General features: G+C 47.2%; 1 protein-coding gene across 1 annotated transcript in view; it reads right to left on the bottom strand.

Moving 5' to 3' along the window:
• Positions 1 to 23,415, bottom strand: part of PAPPA2 (pappalysin 2) — a gene marked incomplete at its 5' end in the record, with an annotated part of 171,404 nt that overhangs the window by 67,765 nt on the left and 80,224 nt on the right. Inside the window, 6 exons of the mRNA XM_084637992.1 lie at positions 11,082 to 11,298; positions 11,937 to 12,072; positions 18,604 to 18,738; positions 20,545 to 20,738; positions 20,948 to 21,039; positions 22,665 to 22,793. Coding sequence (XP_084494118.1) covers positions 11,082 to 11,298; positions 11,937 to 12,072; positions 18,604 to 18,738; positions 20,545 to 20,738; positions 20,948 to 21,039; positions 22,665 to 22,793 — 903 coding nt within the window. The remainder of the gene's footprint in view (positions 1 to 11,081; positions 11,299 to 11,936; positions 12,073 to 18,603; positions 18,739 to 20,544; positions 20,739 to 20,947; positions 21,040 to 22,664; positions 22,794 to 23,415) is intronic.

Raw genomic sequence — 23,415 nt, 5'->3', positions numbered from 1 at the left:
ACTGTACAAACATAGAACTAAAAAGTGGTCCCTGCCCTGAGATGCTTACGGTCACTGGGAGTTTGTCCTGTTCTTACTTCTGTGGCACTTTATAAGACCAGGTCCATGCCACAAAGATGTTACAATCTACTATAGAAAGGCAGGTAAAGACATCAAGCTGGAAGAGGAATATTGGGGTGACAAAAGTAGGAAGCCTGCAATAGTGACTTCTGTGCCACAGCACCATGACATCTGCTGTACACCCATGTTGTGACGCAACTTTGTAAGCTCATGAGCCAGCAACACAGCGTCAGCATGCTGTGCTGCAGTGATGCTGCGGAGATGTTTGAAGACCATTTAATATGCTGCTTGCCGGTTCTGATACAGAACAGGGCCTTGTCAGTATTGGGGATGGGGTGACAAGTGTAGGCTGTGGGCTCAGAACTACGACAGCTACAATAGTGCATAAAAATGGCTGGGTCAAAAGCTCTGCTGGCATAAACCTCAGAGGAGTTATATCAAAGGAGGGGACTTGGCTTGGTTGCCTCCAGAATCATTTCAATGATCACGGACCACAGCTTTCCTTTTCAGGAGAATATTATTAATAAAAAGAACATCATGTACTGTGGCAGCCTTCAGGATCCCATTATGCTAGGCACTGTACAAACACGCAAAAGATGGTCTACGTGTTGCAGCCAGCTTAGAGGCTAGAATCTATAGCAGATCATGGTTTGGTGTGATTCTCAGGAACAAGTGTCTGTCCATAATGACCCATGGAATCTATACGCCTCTAGCAGTGTCTGTGGGGACATGACATAGACAGCACAGCTCTGTCCTCAGCGTGAAATAGATTTTTCTTTCTCTTGTTGATTATAACAGATGGATACAGCTTATCCCGTCAGCCCACTCTTGCAGTCCTATGACACTTAGGTATTTTGGATGCGGGTCATGCAAGGAAAATCAAGTAGGCAATATTATTCTTTTCCTCCATGCAACATCTCGAAAAATACTGGTGTTTGTATCCCAGCCCCTTCTGCAGCCCAAATAAATGAGTTGTTGTGACATTTTGGCAAATGGCCATTTTGGCAAACAACTATGTGATACTTTGATCCATCTCCTGGGTCTTGAGGACAAAACTAATCAACCAAACAAAATTTCAAATCTGGAAATACGTGAAACTGCTCAAAGATGGCTCCAATAGCTGTGAAACTGCAGGATTTTCAGAAAATTGGACCAATTTTGCAAGCAAAGCAAAATATGAAAACCTCAAATTTCTGAAAACATGACAATTTGGATTTTATTGTGAATATTTCAAAGAGCCCAGAAAATACTGGTGGGCTTTACCAAACCAAACAGAATCTTCTAAGGCACCATAAATCATCCATAAATCTGCTGTAACATCTGCACAGGCTGCAGTTTCGTTGGCTGCTATCAAAACAGCCTTTAAAATTAAGCTGCAATTTTAACAAGTGAAAAGTATTATTAGAAGTTATTTCTATACTGCTGTCAATGCACAGGGTGATGGACAATGGAAGCTCAAGGCTACTGAAGTCATAGGGAGTCTTGGAATTGACTTCAGTGGGCTTTGGATCAGGGCCATGCTGCCAATCAAATAAGAGATGCCTACCCCAAAGCAATCTGGCAAAAACAGATTGATGGATAAATGAGGAGAGGTGACTATATGTGTGAGAAGTTCCTCCAGTGCAGTTTCTATTGGAAAACTCCATGGTCTTTTGTGGAAGGAAAAAGAATTTCCTCTAGGATCTCATGTTTCTATAGCAGTGGTGGAGATTTTTCTCCTTGGTGGAGCATGATGCAATGTGGTGTGATGGTTGGGAGAGGTCTTCTCTGATGTTTTCTTTTCCCTCAAACCAAATCAGCTTCTTTGAGGAAGGTGCTTGTTCCTGTTACTTTAATACAATTTCATTCTCTTTGCCCCACTCATTTAGGTATGTACAGGGAGAGTTGAGCAGGGAGCATTTTTGTGTCTCCTTTTCTAATAACTATAGTATGTTCCCCATCCAAGATAGCACCTTCTATCAAGGACTCTCATGGCACCTTACAGACAATAACTAATTAAGTCTCAAAGTCCCTGTGGGGCAGGTAAGTGTCATTATCCCTACTACACAGATGGTGTATAGATATAGAGGAATATAGTAATGAGACTTGCCAAATAGCTCAGGAGGGCAGTGACAGAGCCGGGGACTGAACCCAAGAGTCCTGACTCCCAGTCGGACAACAAGATCTCAAACTAGAGCAGGACTGGTGGGAACGGATTCCTGATTCCCTCTTTGACAGCGACAGCAAGTCTTTCACTTCTGAGGCATAAACAAAGGGGCCGTGTATACACAGGGCCTCTCCCTGACAGATGCTATAGTTGAGATTCATTGGCCAACACCCTGAGATACTGATGACAGCTAGCTGGTGAGACTCAACCTGGACAGCATTAGAATAGCGCTTGTAGGTTATAGGAAGTCACTGAAAAGAACTGGCAGATTTGGGGGGGGTCCTGCTGGATTCTCAGCTGCTTCTGATTGGATAACGAGCAGCATCAGCCAACACCACTGATTTGATACCCACATTTGGCTAGAAGGTTATGACCTTTTTTCATTACAGATAAGAACCTCACTACAGTTATACATGCCTTTGTCACTGTGAGGTTATCTATCCATCCCATTTATAATACATGGTCATGCCAAGCATCACATCAACACCTATAATAGACAAACTATGACACAAATTGGAAAAATGTCTATAAACTGAGTTTCCATGAGTCACAATTGCTTAGTTAGCTAGTAATTAAAAAAATTGTTTCTGGTCAAACTGAAAATTAAATTTTTATGAATTGAAAAAGAGGATAAAAATCTTGTTTTAGGTGAAATGAAATGTTTCATTTTGACTCTTTTAAAAAGATTTTTGATATTTTTAAAAATAAAACATCCATCTATCCAAGCCTCCAAGAGCAATTTCAATCTCTCCTTACACTGCACATTCCACCAACAAATTGTGGTCCTTCCCCGCAGACGTGCACAACCAACTAGCAAGGGTTCTCCTCAGAGCCCATTTCAAGTGGCCACAGGAATCTCATGCAGTTTATTCTCATCCCAAGTGCCACACTGAGAAATCCAGGACTGAGTCATCCCCATATGTCCTGGGAGCTCACTGACAGGGACTCCTCAAATTGCCTTCAAGGATTCTGCAAGCTGGCTCCTGGTTCATAGGATGAAGAGGGCCTTTCCTGTCCTATTATTTGAGCTAGTGTCTCCTTTTTTAGAGATGACCAATCATGCGCTATCTCATTTCCTCACGCTTCCTTCTCACTGGGAAGGCAAGTCACCTTCAGCCCTTACATAATTTTTAACCTTCCCCCTTTCTTTTGTATTTCTAAGGTGCATTTCACTGACACATATATGTGCTAAATGGGTAGGGGATGGTATCTAACATAGAAGCCACAAGGCCTTGGAGGAAAAATCTCCCACCGTTCTTTACATTGCTCAGGTCCACTGCTGTTGGCAACATTAGGAGCCCTAGTGTAGAGGCCGTTCCAGCCGCTGACCTAGTTTTAAGCACCTCGTTGGTTGGACTTGCTCCCAGCAGGGTTAGATGATGCTGTGCTGGAAACGGCAGACAGCTGGTGTGCCAGCTTTGCTCTGATTTCTACCAATGAATCAATGTTAGTGACTTCTCTGGCATAGACAGGGCCTATGTGACAATTACAAAGAAGGCTGGAGCAGGACTACTTTGCCCACCTCTCTGTCTCTGGGCAAGGAATGCAACATCCTTGAATGTACTGCTGGAAATCGAGTCTATCACCCCTATCCCTTTAAAAATGGCTTTTTGGAAGAAACGCTTTAGTCAAACACAAATTATTGGTATCAGTACAGGAATAACTGGCTGAAATTCTGACAGGTTTCAGAGTAACAGCCGTGTTAGTCTGTATTCGCAAAAAGAAAAGGAGTACTTGTGGCACCTTAGAGACTAACCAATTTATTTGAGCATAAGCTTTCGTGAGCTACAGCTCACATCCGATGAAGTGAGCTGTAGCTCACGAAAGCTTATGCTCAAATAAATTGGTTAGTCTCTAAGGTGCCACAAGTACTCCTTTTCTTTTGGCTGAAATTCTGTGGCCTGCGCTATACAGGAGGGCAGATTAGATGACCTAATAGTCCATTCTGGCCTTCGAATCTATGAATTTAAGCATCTGTGACAAAGGCAGAGGCCTTTTTAATGCAGTTGTGTACCCTGAGCTATGAAAATGTGTATTTATTGTAGATTATAAATGAGTGGAATGGAGCGAGATGGCTCAAGCATTTTGAATAGCCAATGTGCAAGACATTGAGTTCTAGAAATGGTCTGCATGTAGCAGAAGAATAAGCATTGCCCACAAAAAAGCCACATGCACCTATGTTTGTCTGCATTGCCATATTACGGCCCTGGCCCTGGGCATTCTGAGGACAGGCGAACAGCTCACCAGAACGAGTTCCCCAGGTGGCAGAGCTCAGCCATCAAGTTCTACCTGCCTGTCATGAATGCCCAAGGAATGCCCCATAGGTCAGTCACCACTGCTTGAGGAGAAGCAGCTGGAGTCTATTCATGCCTAGTTCAAAATCCAGCCCTACAAACTAGGATTATCAAGATCTGAATCTCTCCCTTAGAAATGTGTGTGGGGATGGGGTAGGGGGATCCCTCCAGGTCTGGTGACAGGCACGTAGGTGGGGCAGCCTGAAGGAAGCTTACTGTGATGCAGCCCAGGCTGTATGTGATAAACGGGGCTCTCAGTCCCACACCTTTCACCAGTGCTAAACTAGCCTGAAACAAATGTTTTTCAAACAAACTTGTGTATCCCTTTCTATTTCATTCACATCCCCTCACTCTCACACTTTCCTGGCTCTTCCCCCCACTCCTATCCTCTCCTTCCTTCCTTTGTTTCCCTCCTCCCCTCCCCCACTCTGCCTTCCCTTCCTGACCCACATATTGCCCTAGTCCTCCCATTACCATCCCCACCAAGAGGCTGGCTCTGGTTAGGTCCAGCTCTCCTTTTGCGGTTCACCCCCTCAGTAGGGGATAGCCCAGCTTTGGAGGGGCCTGGGAGTTAATTACCAAAACCTAACGCCAAATCATTCCTGAGTAAAAGTCAGATACTTGGGCTTGAAAGCTAAGGGAACAGCTTAGGGAACTGCAATTCTTCCCTTGCTGAACAAGAAGAGACAAAAATTAAAAACTTCCAAAAAACCAAAACCAGATTTCTCTTTAATCCTTTAAAACTTTGAGGCGGGGGGGAGAATAAGAATACAATGCAGACTGGATTTCAATAGTGCCAAGGCACTTCCCAGCACAAGCAAACGTAAACTCCAACAGGCTAAAAATAAAAGGCAGTTTAAAAAGACAATAAATAAAACCTGCTGCCCTGACTTGATGTACAGTCCATACCAAAGAAAACAGGAGGGAATGTGGCTCAGTGTTCACATGCAAAGGGAAAGGCTGGATGGAGAACAAAAGCAATTAACTGGAAGGGGCTGAAGTACCAGGCAGAGGCACCGCTTCAGATACTTTGGGTGCAACAAGGGTATGTCTACACAGCACTGGAAGTGAGCCTCCCAACCCGGGTAGGCCGACTCACGCTAGTGGGGCTCAAGACAGCATGCTAAAAATAGCACTGTGAGCATTGCAGTGTGGGCTCTCAAGCCCACTCAACCCACTGGCTATTTTCAGCACACTAGCTTGAGCCCTGCCAGCGCAAGTCTGTCTACCGGGACTGGGAGGCTGCAGTGTAGCCATGCCCTGTGTAGGATGTCGTTGGGCTAGTTTACACTGGAAGCACTACAGTGGTGCAGTCGCATCGATGCAGTGTGCCTGGTGAAGATCCTCTATGCCGACAGGAGAGCGTCTCCCACTGACATAGCGCCATTAGGTCGCTGTACCTTGCGTCACTCGCGGGGGTGTCTTCTTCACACCCCTGTAAGTTACAGTTCCTGGATCCTAAGGCATTAAGGGAAGATCCACTGAAGTCAACAGAAAGACTCTCACTGGCTTCAGTGCGCTTTGGCTCAGTCATTCCTTCCTTGCTGCTGGGAGCTTTCAATGGCACACCCCACGTGGGCTCGGGGAGGACAGCAACTCAGTGTCCCAGCATTGGCACAGGGAGCAAGCACAACCTTGTGCTCCTGGAGTGCCAGTTGAGGAGGGGAGTCAACGTGCTGACATCCACTCTGCACCCCTGACCCAGCATGGTGTTAGAGGGCACTGAGGGTGCAGGCATCTTTTGAATGAGACAACATTCAAAGACCTGACAGCTTGTGATCCTTAAGGCAGATTCTGTACTCCCTCTAATTCTTCCTGCAGATTCACCTGGGGAGACTAATCACTTCCCCTCTTTGAAACAACTATTTCTCGTTGCCAGTGTCGAACGATTGCCATGTTCCCCGGAGATGCCTGCATTTCATGTGCGGGTGTGTGATCTCTTCATTGTAGTACAGGCTGCAAAACACTTTGGGATCCTTCAGGATGAAAGATGCAAGAGAAACAAAGGGATGTTATTTTTATTATACTGCAAATGAAACTAGACTAAGGCCCGGAAACCTCTTTTTCCGAGTCTCCTTTGTTACTTTTGTGGGGTTATTTTTAATAATAGGCTTACATACACAGTGTGTGTGTGGTCAGTTCAATTCTTTACTGGAACACCAAAGATTTCATCTTTTACTGGTGAGTGGAAGTCTCTGAACCTGCTAATATGTTATATTTCTGAACTTTTATGAGGTATTTTCATCCCAGACTCCACCTGCATTTATACCCAATGTATTATTAGGCTCTGTTTTAATACTGTTGTATGTTTGTTTTGGACTTGAAAATCATTTTTAAAATGAAAGAAAGGGGGAAATAATTAACCAGGCACTTCCAGAGCTGATAAAGAGGCTTTGTTATTATGGCTTCTGAAGACTGGGAATTAGGGGGAGCTGGGCTTGATGGGTCCTCTGCCCCCCAGTTATGGGACCCTGTTGTCCACAAGATGGGGATGATATGAATATGTTGTACTTCTAAAGCCCATGTCATCCGAGCTACCCAAAGCACTTTTCTGACTCCAAATGAGACCCTTGGTTGGAAGGTAAGTGAAGTTATACTGGGTTTATAGGTGGTAACAATGAGGCAAAGAGAAGCAAAGGCCTTAATGTTGGATACCCCATTTCTTGGATGCCCACATTCATACACAGAGGGCAAGATTTCCAAGTTCTCAGCGCTCCCACGAGGGTTCAAAAAGGGTTCGGCTCCCATTTAAACATGGGCCAGATTTACCAAAGTGCCCAGCACTCAGCACATCCCGATTTTCAAACAAGTACAGCACCTACCCTGAGGAGCTCATTGGAATATCTGGTCCTGGGGGCCTGATGGCCAGAGGTGCTGAGCACTCTTCCTTCCACCTGAGGTGGCAGGCGCTCATCTCTGTGAATCAGCCCCTGGAATGGCTCGCCTGACTAGGGTCAGTGGCAGAACAGAGGACTAGATCCCAGAGTCCTGGCTCCTAGCGCCCTGCCTAACCATGACGCCTCCTGGAGAGGGTGGAGGAAGAGCCACTGGGCCCCCCGCACTGGGAAGTCGCAGAGCAAGGAAAGGGAATAGACAGCTGCCATAGACTGTGGTGTCAGCACCATGCTGAACTGAGCCAAGACAAAGTGGCCTGGCCAGCACCACAGTCCACATGATGTCTGAAGAAAGAGAAGGTTTAAAGACCTATGTGGGCTCCTGCCCCTACCGCCCGGCAGGACAAACTCGGCACACTGATGACAAGGAGGCTGGCTCCTCTTCCAGAGCCAGCAGGGGGCATCTCTCCCCACACAATTTTATTCCCCCTCCCAGAGCTCAGCCAAAACCCAGAGGAGGGGTAGAGATGGATCATCCCTTCTGTCTATGCAAACCTGCCCCTTTCCCAAGGACTTGCCTCCACACACCTGTCCATACCCCGAGAGCTCAGAGGTGCGACTCCCCATCCCTAACTGTCTCCCTCCCCCCGTGATCCCTTCATCCCATAAAAGTCTCCTTCCTTCAAAGGGAGTATGATGAGGTACCACTAGCACCATGATTCCCATTGCTGCTGGTGAGCAAATTGCTACCGCTGGCAGATGATGCATCCATGCAGCTCAGCACCTCATTGGGTGAGCCTGACCCACAGAAAAATCATGGAAGGTGTGGATTCCACTCGGCATGACAAGTGAGGCTTACAAAGCTTACGCTGTGGATTCAGTCTGATTTCCAACAACCCCCGGAGATGAACATCAACTCACGAAGTTCTATGCCTGATTTCAGAGGAGCTACACTAGAGAGGACTGAGACCCAGGATTTGTAAAACTAGGATATTCATTAGCGGGCAATATGTACTTTAAAATTTGCTTTCATACGGCGTGAAGGCTACGTGATATGTCTCTTTGCACGCTCACGTCAGTACTTAAAGGGACACCAGTCATTTAAAAATGATACTTCTGTCTGAACTGTATCTATTATTGCTACAAATAACCTCCGTGAGATTTCAATTATGAGATCATACGAAACCAATATGCCATTCCCTATCTTTTCAATTTGTTTTCTTTGTGTATTTGGCAGCCTTTGTGTATGGCCCGTTCCACCATTCCTTCAGTATCAGTCAGTTTCCCATCTTGTTTGTGTGGGTCTTTCACACAGGAACTGGAGAAAGAAATATATTTTTAAGTCTGGGAAAATGTGATTGTAAAATCACACCGTTGGCAGGGGCTGAGGGGCATGTGTTGCACCTGTGACGACTCCCAAAAGGAATCTGACTCACTTTCAGGTGGATGGTGCACCTTCTGTGGCGGCCTGAGACCAATGCTTACAAGTTTATTCACTGAGAAAAGCCGCAATTTCTGTTGCTATGTAAATCACATTCACTCTGAAACTCTGGTTATGCTTTCCAGAACTCTGTATAACTCACTTACATCACATGAGTGTGTTCTCTCTCTCTCTCTCTCTCACACACACAGTCTTACTTCATTCTTTCATGCAGTGCCATTCATAAGGAAAACTTATAACAACAGTAACAGTATTAGAGATGAGCATGGACAAAATCCAAAATTCCCAGTTGGACGCTATCTGCATAATTGCTTGAATGAGAACCCTGGATCTGGACACTTCTAAACTTTGGAAAAATTAGAATCTAGATCCACAGCCAAACTTTGCATCGTCAATCATCATCATCTGTTATCGTCATTAGAACAAATCTTACCTTTCTTTAATTCCTTCTCAGCTTTGTGTCTTTGGCTCTGGGTGTGCTTTCTGCATTATTTATTTATTCATTCATTCAATCTTGGATGTCAGTTCTTCCCTCTTTTCCTTTGCAGTGTGATTTATTTGGAACATGTTGCCCTATTCTGCAAATACTGCTCCTCAGTTACATACTTTACTAAGATATTTGGAGGCCTTTGAGCACTGGACACCAATAAATTAAAGCATGTTGTTATTATTAATTAATTATTAGTATTATTACTGAAGCAGCTGCGTGAGACTTGATAAAGGAGCAGCCTCTGAGGGATGAGGTGGGAGCTCCAGGCGAGGTATTTGAGGAATTTAGCATGGCACCCAAATCCAAGCAGGAAGAGAGGAGATTCCCCTCCCCGGTGGAGCTTTTTGGAACAGGACTGGGACATCCGGTGGTAAAGTGGAAGGAAACCAAAACACAAATGGAAAGGCAGGCATCTGTCAAGCTCTCGCCAATGGTCTGTTTTATGGAGAGTTGCTCTCCTCGTGTTTCTCTCTCTCCAAGTTTAACGAGAGCGTGGTGGGTGCCAAAGCTGACTTGGGAAGTTTCAACTCTATCTCCCGAGGGATGCTGTTAACCAGGATGTCCATGGCTCGATCCCGCAAGGCACTGAGCACGCTGAGACAAGAGCATTCATCATTCTAAGCACGTGAGTAGATCTTTCAAGTCAACGGCACTGGTCACATGCTAAAAGTTCAGTACATGGTTAAGTGCTTTGCTGGATCAAGGCCTGAGAGAGACAAGGCTCCTTAGGACAAATAGTATGTGATCATGTAATTAAAGACTGTATCATAATGCTACGCAACAAGGGGCTGAATCAGGGCTGCTCAGGGGACCTTAATATTAGCATTGTCATCGAGTGCTTGATTTAATCCTAATGACATTCTTTTAACATTGAGTTTCTGTATCTCTCTCGATCTTACACCCCCTCCCCCCCAAACTGACCTATTTTCCTAACTATTTTTCCCTGCAATCAGATAGCGAATCAAACCTCGATACCTTTTGTCTGAGTGCAATGCTGAACCATTTGAGCAAAAAGGGTGATGGGGAGTGTGTGCATACATGTATAAAGGGACAGGGACCCAAGGTAGAAGTGTAGTGCTAACTCCATAGAGAATCTCTATTGTTTTAGCAGCGGAGGAAGAAGGGCAGACGGGTAGGCTGGGTGCAGGAACTGCTGTGATTTCCAAATGATGTCCACACCTGGTGTGGACTTCACCCACTTGCACTGCCCTTCATCTGGTGGCTGCATGGGCCCCTTATATTCTACTCCAGCCATGACTCTTTACTGAGACAGAAGCAGAAATTAGAGATGGGAAAGAGCTACCAACCCAGAATTACTCCTTAGGCTCTATGTCCACACTTGGAGCTGGAGAAGTAAATCTCAGTTCGAGGAGACATGCCTGCTCTAGATCTGATCGACAATAGAGCACAGCCATGGCACCATGAGTAGTAGGAGGACTAGCTGCCCCGTCCGAGACGGCTGGCATGCACCTGGGGTGGCTCATCCTTCACATCCCTTGTGCCACTGAGACTATTCTCTATTTTTAGTGCTGTGGCAATCAGAGCTCCTTGAGCTGGAATTCACAGCTCCTTGAGGTCTGGCTCCTTGAGCTGGAATTCACAGCTCCAGCTCGAAGTCTAGTTATACCTACATGTTTGTCCAGGAACAAGGAGGTAGCAGCTCTAGTTGAGCAAAAGGATATCTCCCTCTGGCTGATCCCTTAGGAGCTATGCTCTAAGCTGGATGTCACCTCCTGCAGGAGTGACAGATCCAAAGCCAGCAGAGTGATAGCCCTTGCCCAACAGCAACACAGAAAAATCCAAGGCGATGTGGTACCTGTGTCTCTGGAGGCCATGTCCCTCGTGTTCCAGGAGGCAGGTGTTCGGAGCGGAAGAGCTGAGGAGGGAGGATGTCCGCAAGGCCACGGCTGAGATGCCCACTAACGAGGAGGAGAAATTGAGCAGCACCGAGGTGATCCGGTGGAAAAGGAAATCCTGGCTGTGGGTCACATTGATGACCAACGGGTTCCGCTGACATGACAGTTCATGCGTCCCTAATGGGGATAGATAACAAGAGAGAGAAGCCATTAGCCCAACTCTGGGATTGTTTAGCTTGCCCTGGGTTATTCCACAGCTCAGACGCTACTGCTGTGGTCTGCCTTTTCTAGTAAGCCCTCCCAGTGAGGAAGTCAGATAGGACACATCCAAGGCAAAGGCAAACCCTTCTGCTTCAGGCCAACCAGCAACTAGACTAGGGTCAAGAAAGCAGGAGCTGGAGAGTCAGTGCTGAGAGAAACGGGATGCAGAGAGGATCCCACCAGAGAGAGGGTACCACAGCCTCCTTCATCTTGGTCTTCCATGTAGCACAGACCATCTCAGCCAACAAAAGAGGCAGGGAGGAGCTCAAAGAGAACACTGCCAGAGAGGTGTGGAGATCTCCCAGTTCCCACTGAACACAGGGAGAGCCAAAGAGGCCATAACAATTTGGGCCATTTGCTAGGAGCTGTCTGACACAGCTCTACCTTAGCTGCTCAGGCGCTTCCTCAGACCTTGCTAGACTGCTCGCTCCCTGCAAAGGAAAGCCAAGGGCGAAGCAGAGAGGGACTCAGGTGCTGAGGGAGCAGAGGAGGAGAAGGGAAATGGGAGCTCTCCTCATCGCTTCCCTCCTCACATCAGCTCTGAATGCACTCACCCAGCGAGTGGTTGTGCCTCCTCTCATCCCCAAGCTGGACGGTCACAGTCGGCTTGTGCTGGTCACCCGGGGCAACGCCATCAGAGGCCAGGAAAATAAAGACTGAGGTGGCCAGTCCGGGTCTGTCGAAGCAAATCTGGGCACGAGGGTACAACGCCAGAGGGGACATTAGAGTGAGAGATTACGGCGAAGCAGACAGAACTACACGGGATAGGGCTTTGCGTTTTAGAAGCAATGCTATTGATCAGACAAATAAACAAATGGGACGGACGGATTGATAGATGTCTAAATAGATAAATTAGATAGTTCCTGCTCATTCTGGAAGCCCCACACAGTGTTCCAGGCACACACCAATCATGACTTATAACAGTTTTGCTTTTCCAGTCTAGATTCCTCAGACAGCTCTGCCAATGCATCTCACTCCCTGACCCTGAGGATCCAGTTGCAGGTCTCTCCCCACAAGTCTGAGACCATACAATTCATCGCACTGATATGAACCCTGAGGTGGCAGGCTGGTGGAATTACAAACTGTGTCACTGAAATGCTTTCATTTAAAGCAAAATACCACAGGTGGCTCGAAAGCAGCTGTCAGCCAAGGAATTGAACAATCTGGGGCAGGAGGCAATGTCTAGTAGGAAAGCCACCACTTCCACCGACTCCTCTACTAGCCACAAAGGCTGCAGGAGACAGCAGTGAAACTCAGAGTATCAATCACTGGAGAACAGGCACTCTTGGAAATGAGGGGGACATAACCTCCCTCCCCTGCGACATTTGGAAACTTCTGATTCAGAGCCACCCCATGCAACACTCTCGCTAAAATTAGGCCAAAGACAAAGGGCAAAAGATTCCAGGTACAGCACCACTTCACATGGGCACAAATCCATTAGCAGCAGACAGCCCAGCTAGCCAGGCTGAGTGCTGAGGAGCAGGAATCTCCCCCTACATTGCAGCCTCAGGGCCCTGCTATTATTAAATGACTGTGGTGCCTGAAGGCCCCAGCCAAGGTCAGGGCCCCATTGCGCTAGGTGCTGCTCACACACATAGTAACAGCCAGTCCTTGTTCTGAAGACCTGACAATGTAAACAGACGAGGCAGAGGGGAATGAAAGAGGAGAGAGGTGAAGTGACTTACCCAAAGTGGCAGAGCAGAACCAGGAACAGAACCCAGGTCCTCCGGGGTCCTGGGCCAGTGGCTTGCCCACTGAATACAGCCTCTAGGAGCCTGCAGCTCCTCTGCAGCCCTCACCCAGAGGAGGGATGACTAGTGGAGCCTTATAACTGCAGATGCACTGGCCCTACTCTCCTCTGGCCTAGCCTGGTTTCATTCCACCACTGAGAGAGACACTTTGTGGTAAATAGAGAGAGCCCATCATGCAGGTTCCTCAAATCCTGACTCTGCTCCCCTGGGTCTGTCATGGTGATGGCCCTTCATGTCTGAAGAGGACTGGTGTGTATTGAGCATTGCCTAGAGTTGCCAACTTTCTACTCGCACAAAGCCAAACACATTTGCCCCGTCCCCTGCTCCTCCCCTTCTCCATGGCCCTGCCCCTCCTCTGAGGCCCCGCCCCTGCTCATTTCATCACCACCTCCTCTGTTGCTCGTCCCCACCCTCACTCACTTGCTCATTTTCACCAGGCTGGCTCAGGGGGCTGGGGTGCAGGAGGGGGTGAGGGCTCCGGCTGGGGGTGCGGGCTCTGGGGTGGGGCCAGAAATGAGGGGTTCAGGGTGCAGGAGGCAGCTCCAGGCTGGGGCAGGGGGTTGGGATGTGTGGGGAGTGAGGGCTCCAGCTGGGGGTGTGGGCTCTGATGGGGGGCTAGGGCTGAGGAGTTCGGAGTGCAGGAGGGGGCTCTGGGCTGGGGCAGGGAGTTGGTGGAGTATGAGGGCTCTGGCTGGGGGTGCAGACTCTGGGATGGAGCTGGGGATGAGATGTTTGAGGTGTAGGAGGGTGCTCTGGGCTGAGACCGAGGGGTTCAGAGGGTGGGAGGGAGATCAGGGCTGCGGCAGGGGGCTGGGGCATGGGGAGGTGAGGGCTCCGGCTGGGGGTGCGGGCTGGGGATTAGGGGTGCAGGAGGGTGCTCTGGGCTGGAATCGAGGGGTTTGGAGGTGGGAGGGGGATCAGGGCTGGGACAGGGGGTTGGGGCCTGGAAGGAGGATCAGGGGTGCAGGCTCCGGGAGGTGCTTACCTCAAGCAGCTTCCAGAAGCAGCGGCATGTTCCCCCATGGCTTCTATACGGAGGCATGGCCAGGTGGCTCTGTGTGCTGCCCTGTCTGCAGGCATTGCCCCAGCAGCTACTATTGACCAAAGTTTCTGGCCAATGGGAGCTGTGGGGGCAGCATGCGGAGCCCCCTGGCTGCCTCTACGTGTAGGAGCCAGAGGGGGGACATGCCGCTGATTCCCAGGAGTTGCATGGCGCGGAGGCTAGCAGGGAGCCTGCCAGCCGCGCTGCACAGCACCACCAACCAGACAGCCAACGGCCTGATCAGTGGTGTTAACTGGAGCAGCCAGGATCCCTTTTTGACTGGGTATTCTGGTTGAAAACTGGACACCTGGTCACCTTAGCGTTGTCTCATAATGAGGAATAGCTCAGGAGCACCCTTGGAAACTCAACACAGTGAGCGGGGATACAGTGATCAGAGGGTGGGACAAGTATTTCACGTTCGCAGCCACTCACTGGGGCCCACAGGGAGCTGGCGCAGGCGTGGGGCAAAGCAAGGTGGAGGAAATATCTTTTTGCACCTTCGCCCTAAATTCCCACTCAATCATCACTGAAGCTGGGCAATTTCCCCGTAACATTTCCCTCCTGTTATTATTTCACCCTTGTTGTATTTCCACCTCCTGTCCAGGACTGGAAGCCCTGAGACACCATGAAGGTCAATCCTGTCAGCACCACAGCCTGCTCCAAAGCAGGAAGCACATTACCATGGAGAGTTCCAGTTCTGCACACGCAAGAAGCTTGGGTAGTATGGATAAGCACCTCAATATCGAGCTCTCATCCCAACCTAATTTGTGAGGGCCAGATCATCAGCTTGTGCCAATTTGGGGGACGCTCCTTATTCCATCCCTCCCCACTGCTCCCCTGTGCAGGCACTTGGCAAAATCTGTTTCTGAATTAAAACTGCATGTCATAAATATAAGGGGAAGGGTAACAACCTTTATGTATACAGTAAAATAAAATTCCTCTTGGCCAGAGCTACAGAATCCCCTTACCTATAAGAGGTTAATCAGTTCAATTAACCTGATTGGCACCTGACCAAAAGGACCAATGGGGAAAGAAAATACTTTTAAATCTGGGGGGGTGAGGGACTTGGGGGGAATATTTTGGGGAACAGGAACTCCAAGTGGTTCTTTTCCTTAAATCTTTGTCTAACTCACTTGGTGGTGGCAGTGAATACCGTCCAAGGCCAAGAAGTAATTTGTGCCTTGGGGAAGTTTTAACCTAAGCTGGTAGAAATAAGCTTAGGGGGTCTTTCATGCAGGTCCCCACATCTATTCCCCAGAGTTCTGAATGGGGAGGGAACCCTAACACTGCAGTATCTGGCTTATCTCACTAAGTATTACCTGTGTGTGCTTCCTTTTTCTTATTATGGATTGAGCTGCAGTTGGCTATATTTTAATTTTTTTTCTTTTGCTTAATTTCCTGCTTGTTACATTCTGACATGACTCCAAGTCTTCCTTGAATCTGATGTTTAGGAAATAGAGAACAAAGCACTGCCACTGGAAAGTGCTCCTCCATAAATCAGAATAACTCATATCTGCAAGTATACCAGCTCTTTTCAGGTGCACTATGGGAGGCTAGTTATGTTGAACAGACATTTGCATTCTTCAGCAGATGGCCACCCCCACTTACATCTGTGCCTTCATGTAGGGGCACAATGATTTCTTTGCCCTTTAGTGCCACCTGTTGAAAATGTTTCATTCCATACAACTGGAATCCTGTACCTAATGAGCAATATGATTGCTCTTTTAAAGCATGGGACATGGAGCATTAAAATAGTCCTGTGAGTGGAGGTGTATGCATGTGTTACTGAGATGTGTGTATAAACAGCTATATTTGTATGGGAGAGTGTTTTTTCATATATGTATGAAAAAGAAACCTGCTTCCCAGACCAATCTGTTAGCAAACAGGCAAACACTATAAAAGAGAAAGAACATGGGCATATTTATTACTAGCCCATAAATAATTTTATGGGTGGAAAATAATAGCACACCTAAAATGAGCGTGTGGAGTCAGTAATGAAAGTCTTTCATAATGCACTGGAACATGAGTTAATCCTGGTGAGAAGTGGAAAGCGAGCCTCCATCAAGGCAGCACAAAGAGGGGGCTTTCCTCTTTCTTGTGAGCAAAGGAAAAAAGGGAGGGTCTTTGCCCTGGCATAAGCACAGTAGGGAACCCAGAGGGAAGGTCCAAGAGATATAGACAGAAGAGAATGAAGGCTATGTAGGTAGAATTCTCTGTAGATGCATAGGGGGTTGGACTAGATGACCTCCTGAGGTCCCTTCCAACCCTGATAGTCTCTGACGTAGGGATACAGGCGTATTAGGAACAGAAAGGTAATAACACTGTTTATTGACCAATGATTAATGATGCACTAAGTCTCCCAAGTGCCTTAACAAAAAGGTAATTACAGACAATCTAGGACTAAACAGGGCAACATGCCCCATATAAACTGTACAGAAAGAGCAAAGAGAAATAACAACCTCCCAATAATAGAAGGCAGCAGCCACATAAAATTAAACTGTGGTTACAATCAGAAAATCAGCACTGTATGAACTGCATCTTCCTAATGGACATATCAGCTCCCTGTGTCTCTTCTACTTATGTCCTCCTTATGTGATTAAAACCCAGGTTTTACTCTCCCTGGTGGAGTTGAGGCCAATGCAATTGTGGGACAGTCTCAGATGCCAGGTCAGAAAGGCCCTGACTCCCACCCTCTAAAACATGTCTGTAGGCATGGTCAGGAATTCCAGGCCAGCCTTCTCACCTCCCAGAAGAGGCTGGCCCTAAGGCCTTGGGATCACACTGCCCCTTGTGCAGTCATTTACGCCAGTGCAAAGTGAGTGAAAACTGAGCTAAAGCAGAACAGTAGCAGCAAGGGTGATATTGAAGGTGCCCTTGAAGGCAAACAGTAAAATCTCAAATAACGCCTCTTGGTACAGTAACTCCTCACCTAAAGTTGTCCCTGTTAAGGTTGTTTCGTTGCTGATCAATTAGAGAACATGCTTGTTTAAAGTTGCGCAATGTTCCCTTATAACATTGCTTGGCAGCCGCCTGCTTTGTCTACCACTTGCAGGAAGAGCAGCCCTTTGGAGCTAGTCGTGGGGGCTTGGAACCAGAGTGGACCAGCAGCCCCCCCCCCTCCCATCAGCTCCCTGCTCCCTTAAGTTCCCTGTGCAGGAGCTACCCAGCAGGCTATCAATTGCTGGGCAGTTCAGCTGTCCTTCCCCCCACTGCCATGTGCTGCTCCTGCCCCCTGCCTTGGAGCTGCTTCTGGGAGCCTCCTGCTTGCTGTGCGGGGGGCAAGAGAAGAGGGGTGCTAGTATCAGGGTGTCCCCCTCCCCCTGAACCTTATCTTCATAGAGTTGGGGGGGGGAGGAAAGAAGCACGACAGGACTCAGGAGGGAGGGAGCTTGCTGGCAGCAGCTGCGGTCTCAACTTGCTGATCTACTTAAAAAGGCAATTCAAGTGCGGTCAGTGTACTTAAAGGGGCAATGTGCACATCTCTCTCTCTCACACACACACACACACAGAGTGTGTGTGTCTGTCTCTCTGCCATGCTGTCTCCCCTCTCTCCATTCATGCTGCCTTGTTGAATGCGAGGCTAAATTAACAACTTGTTAACCCTTAAGGGCTCAGTTGAGTGCTAGTTCATCATTTAGCAGTAAAAAGAAAAGGAGGACTTGTGACACCTTAGAGACTAACCAATTTATTTGAGCCTAAGCTTTCGTGAGCTACAGCTCACTTCACTGGATGTAGCTCACGAAAGCTGATGCTCAAATAAATTGGTTAGTCTAAGGTGCCACCAGTACTCTTTCTTTTTGTGTATACAGACTAACACGACTGCTACTCTGAAACCTGTCATTTAGCAGTAAGGCATTCGCTGGGAAATATCCCATCCTCTGACTTCACCTCAACCAAGCTTCACAATCATCATTGCTGTGTACAGTATTAAATTGTTTAAAACCTACAGTGTGTGTGTGTAAAAATATATATAGTCTTGTCTGGTGAAAAGAGTGTCCCTGGAACCCAACCCCCCTATTTACATTAATTCTTATGGGGAAATTGGATTCGCTTAAAAGTAGCATTTTTCAGGAACAACTACAATGTTAAGCGAGGAGTTCCTGCATTTGCCTGGCAATGGCTTTTTCATTTACAGAACACTGCGTAGGGTTCGGTCTCCCCCGCCGTGGTGATCCATACACTAATGTGGATAAAATGAGTGATACACGTGCCTGTCATTGGCTTTCAGTTGCTATGACTCATCTGTAGAATGCCTGGCTGTAGCTGATCAGTTTGTGACCCAGCTGAGGGAGAGCTCTTCATTACTCCAGGACAGGGGGAAGGGAAAGAATTGGCTTTATCCCTGAAAGTGTGGGACAAGGATAGGAAAGCCCTCCCCACCCTACAAAGTAGCCTTCCTGTTAAGCCCAGGTGCCCAATGCCACTTACTTTGAGCCAAACTCTATCATCCAAGGACGTTTTCTCCCCATCGGCAACCTGAGCATCATCGCGGCTGGTGGTGCAAGGGAACCAAGTAGCAAGGGAATGATGCTCTGGCATATCTTTAAGGTGGGATGTGCACACCTGGAAAGGAGAGATTTTCAGCCCCAGCAGCAGCGGGCATGAAGGGGAAGAGAGGGAGAGAACTACCAGCCTCCTACATGCCCACCAGGAAAGAGGCACCACAGCATTAACCAGAGCAGAAGGGAAGGGGTGACAGAAGTCACCTGCTTGAATAAAGAATATTTCAGGGTACCTGTGGGATTGAGGGAAAGACTATGAGCTAGCTCAGTGTAAATGAGCACAAATCCACTGATTTCAGCACAGGGATCCCAATTTACATCAGCTGAGACTTGTGCTCAATAGTCTAGAAGAAAAAACGTTCCGAATAATCAATATACAGGGTCAGATCCTCAACTGGCATAAATCAGTATAGTCCTGTGGATCCACACAGATTTACACCAGATGAGAACCTGGCCCTTGAAATCTTGATTCCTCTGGAACAAGGGGTCTCAAGATTGTCCACTGTACCAAGACTGGTCAGAGAAGAGCACACACAAATGGCTACAATATTTGCACTTTTCTCCACGCTCCCTGTTCCCCTTTCTTAGGCTCTTTGTATGAAATATTGATATGATGTTGCTAATTTATCTCAATTCCTTATTGGGTTGATGACAATTATTGCACCAAAAAGGTACAAAGCACTGTACAGACAGATGTAATAATAACACCTAGCTCTATTGCATTTCTCACCAGTTGATCACAAGGCAGTGCTTTACAAAGGAGGTCAGTGTCATTAATTTTATTATTTTAGAGATGAGGAAACTGAGGCACAAAGCTGTGAAGTGACTTGCCCAAGGTCCCCCAGCAGATAAAGCAGGAATAGAACCCAAGTCTCCTGAGTCCCAGTCCAGTGCACCATCCACTGGGCCACACAGCCTCTATCCAGAGCAATGGCATATGCAGAGAGGGACCATGTCTCTAAGAGCTTACTTTACAAACTAAAATGATATATTATTTAAGAGGATGGCGCACAGAGCTATAGGAACTTCCAGACGACACCAGGTCCATCTAGGAGAGCATCCCATTTCAGACAAAGACCAGCACCAAATGTTTCGGATGAAGATGCAATGAGAAGTATGCACAAACACGCCCACAGGAAACATTTCTCCCAGGCTGTTCAGCACTGATCCATAGCCCATTGAAGTCAGTGGAAAGATGCCCACTAACTTCAAGGGGCTTCCGACACTAAGTGGTGGGCATATGTTCTGAAGCATGAGGGTTTACATCCTTTCACACCCTGATCCTAAGCGCATTTAGGCCCATGTTAATTTTTATGACTGCAATGGGATAACTCGTGAGCTTAAAGTTATGCATGTACTTAAATGCTTGCTGGATCAGGGCCATAATTTCTCATCATATCTGGTGTAACAATGACGTGCTGCCTATTCATATCAGGGTGAAATTCACCCCCGCACAGAGGACCAGCCCAACGGCTCTGGCCCATCCCAAGTAAGGACTGTGCACTTCTAACTTCAGCCCTTCTGAATCCTTTGTAAAGCTTCTGGCCACAATGCAACCTTGTGGCAGTGAATGTTAAGGGTTAACAGTGCTGGGGGTTTCTTAAACAGCCTTTCCCTTGGTGGAAAGGCCACATGCAGTGCGACCGACAGCTAAGCTCAGCATGTCATGGCAATGCCAGGATTTTCTTTTCAAGTTTATATGGCTGATTTTAAGCTGCCTGATGCGTGAAAGCTGCTCTGCTGGGAGGACTGAGTCACATAGGCCTTTGGGAATAGGTGCTCCATAGGGAGGGACAGGAAAGGCAAGGACACTGGAGATCACATCAGGTTTGGGATTGCCCCTGTACAAGGAAATGCCTAGCCTCACCTTCACAACAGGCTCTCCGGTCACCATGGAAACAGGACATGACTTCTTGTCCTGGTGGGAGGTGTAGGCCTGTGCTGCCCACTGATCCATGTACCCTTTGGGAGTGTAGAGGCCACAGTCCTGGATGCTACTTCTCCTCTCGAAGGGCTCACACACTCCATCCCCCTCGTGAACATAACAGAGGCTTGGCTCTCCTGCAGAGAGGTCAAAGGCTAGAAGTTTAGTGTCTACAATGCTTCTGCTGGGGGCAGATCCCTGAAGAGGGTCCTGGCAGACAGGACAGCCCACCACAGGGATGTTACAGCAGGAGAAAAAACTATACCCTTCCCCCGGGTGGTCATCGTGGCCCAAAAAGGGGGTGGCCAAGGAGAGAAGGAATGGGCTGACTCAGCACATGACTTACCAACACAGTTGAAGCCTTTTTCCTTTTTACACTTCCCAGAGCAGCCATCTCCATCTAACAGGTCTCCATCATCGCACTCCTCTTCCAAGCTCCTAAGAGACCATCGGCAAGAAATGTTAACGCCCTCTTGACTAGCTGCCCTTCAAGCTTTTCAGCTCCATAAGGGTCAGGATCCCATGTTTAAGGACAACCCTCAAGACAGATTTCACGGGAGGAATCATGGGATGCCAGCTACATGGAGGGAGAGAAGAGTCTAACTCGTCAGGTGAGGAAGGAGTTGAGAAAGCCAGAGTGGGAGAAAAGAGGCCCCACCCCACCATCATCTTCCTTGGGGAACTCAGCGTGGAAGCAAGTGCAACTACCAAGCCTGTGTGAGAGGAGAAGAGCTGCCAGTGATGTCAGATGTGAAGAATAGTCAGTTTTTCCACTGGGAGTTGGACAAGTCAAGGTGGGGTAAGGGATAGGGATGAGTTTAGTGAGTGAGGGGGGGAAAGCAATAGCCACATGCTACATTTCATGAGAAAACCACAAGCAATTTTCACAAGCAGCATCTGTCAGTGTGCTGCAAAAAGCTGATCTGATAGCAAAAATAGGGAAAATTATATGCTTAGGTGAATTCAGGTTTATTCTCATGTGTGCACGCACCCACCCACATGCACACACACACCTTCACACTCAAAACTTCAAATATTCAAGCAATTTTGCTTCAGACACTCTTCATACACAAAGATGCACAATGAGAAAAATCAATCTTGCCTCTCCACTCTCTTGACTTTGACTCACTGTTATTACCCGAAGGTTTAAAATTGTTTACTAAACAAGACTTCCTAAGCTGTGTTCCCAGCTGCCCTTTAGATCAGTCTTGTTAAAAGCCTATCACAAATCTGCACTACTTGCCTCCCATTTACGTTGCTTGTTCAGTTTTTTCAACTTCACTCAGCCTGGACAGTGGAACTAAAGTGGTGATTCACTCTCCAGAGGCCCAGATGCCAGACCCTTAACTGTAGTAAATCAGCAATGAAGTCAACGAAGCTATGCTGAATTACACCAGCTGAGGATCTGGCCCTTTTAGACAGTTTCCCCTGTTGGGTCTCATGCACTTATCACCAAGTTGAAGTCAGAAAAATTCAGACTGGAAACATGATACAAATTTTTACCAGAGAGGATAGTTAACAATTAGACGAACTTAACCAGGGGATGCTGTAAGTTTCCTCATCATTTGGGGTCTTTAAATCGAGATTGGATGTCATTCTAAAATATATGCTCTAGCAGAGAGCCACAAGTTACTGGGCACAATGCAGAATCATTGGGTGAAGTTCTCTGGCCTGATCTATGCAGGAGGCCAGACTAGATGATCAGAATGCTCCTTTTGGGGTTTAAAAATCTGTGACACTTTATAGAGATTGGTTCTGGCCTAAGCATTGGACCAAGCACCCCATGACTTTGGGGAAGTTCAGATCAGAATCCAGATCCAAACTCCGCACCTCGCAAGGTGCATCTTTACCTTCTAAGAAGCATTAGATTTTGCAAAACACTTTGGGTTTGAACCTTCATTCTTTAGTAATGGTTTGGCACCACTGACTTGAGAGGAGTTATGCTAGCATAAATCCGGTGTCATGGAGTGAAGGATCAGGTCTTCTGTTTACCTTTGAATCTACTCTACTAGACCGAACGGCTTTAAAAAACATCTCCCAAACATGTAGAATTCAGTACTTACATGGTCACTTTTCCGTCTCCACAATAGGGAGTGCCCTGGGTATGGATCAAAGGTGGAGAGGGTTCTCCCACAGCTGCCCCAGCCATGGCCTGCACCTGGTACCGGTACAATTGGCCTGGTGTGACATCCCTGCAAAAACACAGAGGAATGAAACAAACTCGGAGAGAACAAATACCATGTGGGAAACATAGGTCTGTATGTGGCCATTTCCAGTGGATTCATAAGAGGCAAAGGGGATGCTAGAGGTTATAAAAAGCATGTGTTGTATCTAAGCAGAATGGAAAGATAACGGTCCTGTGGATGCTACCCTGATAGGTAGGAAGTGTTGCAATAATTGGCTGATGAATTTACCCTAATTGTAGCTCAGTTGTAAAGAGTATATCAAAGTTTATTAAGTAATACAATGACCTATAATAACAAATGTTAATGAAAAATAGGTCAAGTTGCTTTCAGTAACAAGTGTTGTAAACAGGTGCAAGAGAACCAAATTAGTCCAAACAAAAAAAGGCCACAATGATATAATTCAAGGACCATGTTGAAATCATGCTTGGTAAAAACAGAAAATATGGAACTGGAAATTAATAAATAAAAACTGAAGTGTCAGATATTAGGCCTAATTGTGGGCAAAATACTGGGGACATGGGCTATTCCACCCACCATTCCCTTTGTGGGTCCTTAAAAGAAAGACTGGGGGAAAGAAAATTAAAAAGATGGAGGCTACTGAAACAAGCTTCATAGTCATGGCTGCCAC

The sequence above is a fragment of the Lepidochelys olivacea genome (assembly GCF_965140295.1).
Source record: "Lepidochelys olivacea isolate rLepOli2 genome assembly, chromosome: 8".
Taxonomy (NCBI): domain Eukaryota; kingdom Metazoa; phylum Chordata; order Testudines; family Cheloniidae; genus Lepidochelys; species Lepidochelys olivacea.
The sequence above is the reverse complement of the archived record's forward strand: the minus strand, read 5'-3'. Positions and strand labels throughout refer to the sequence as shown.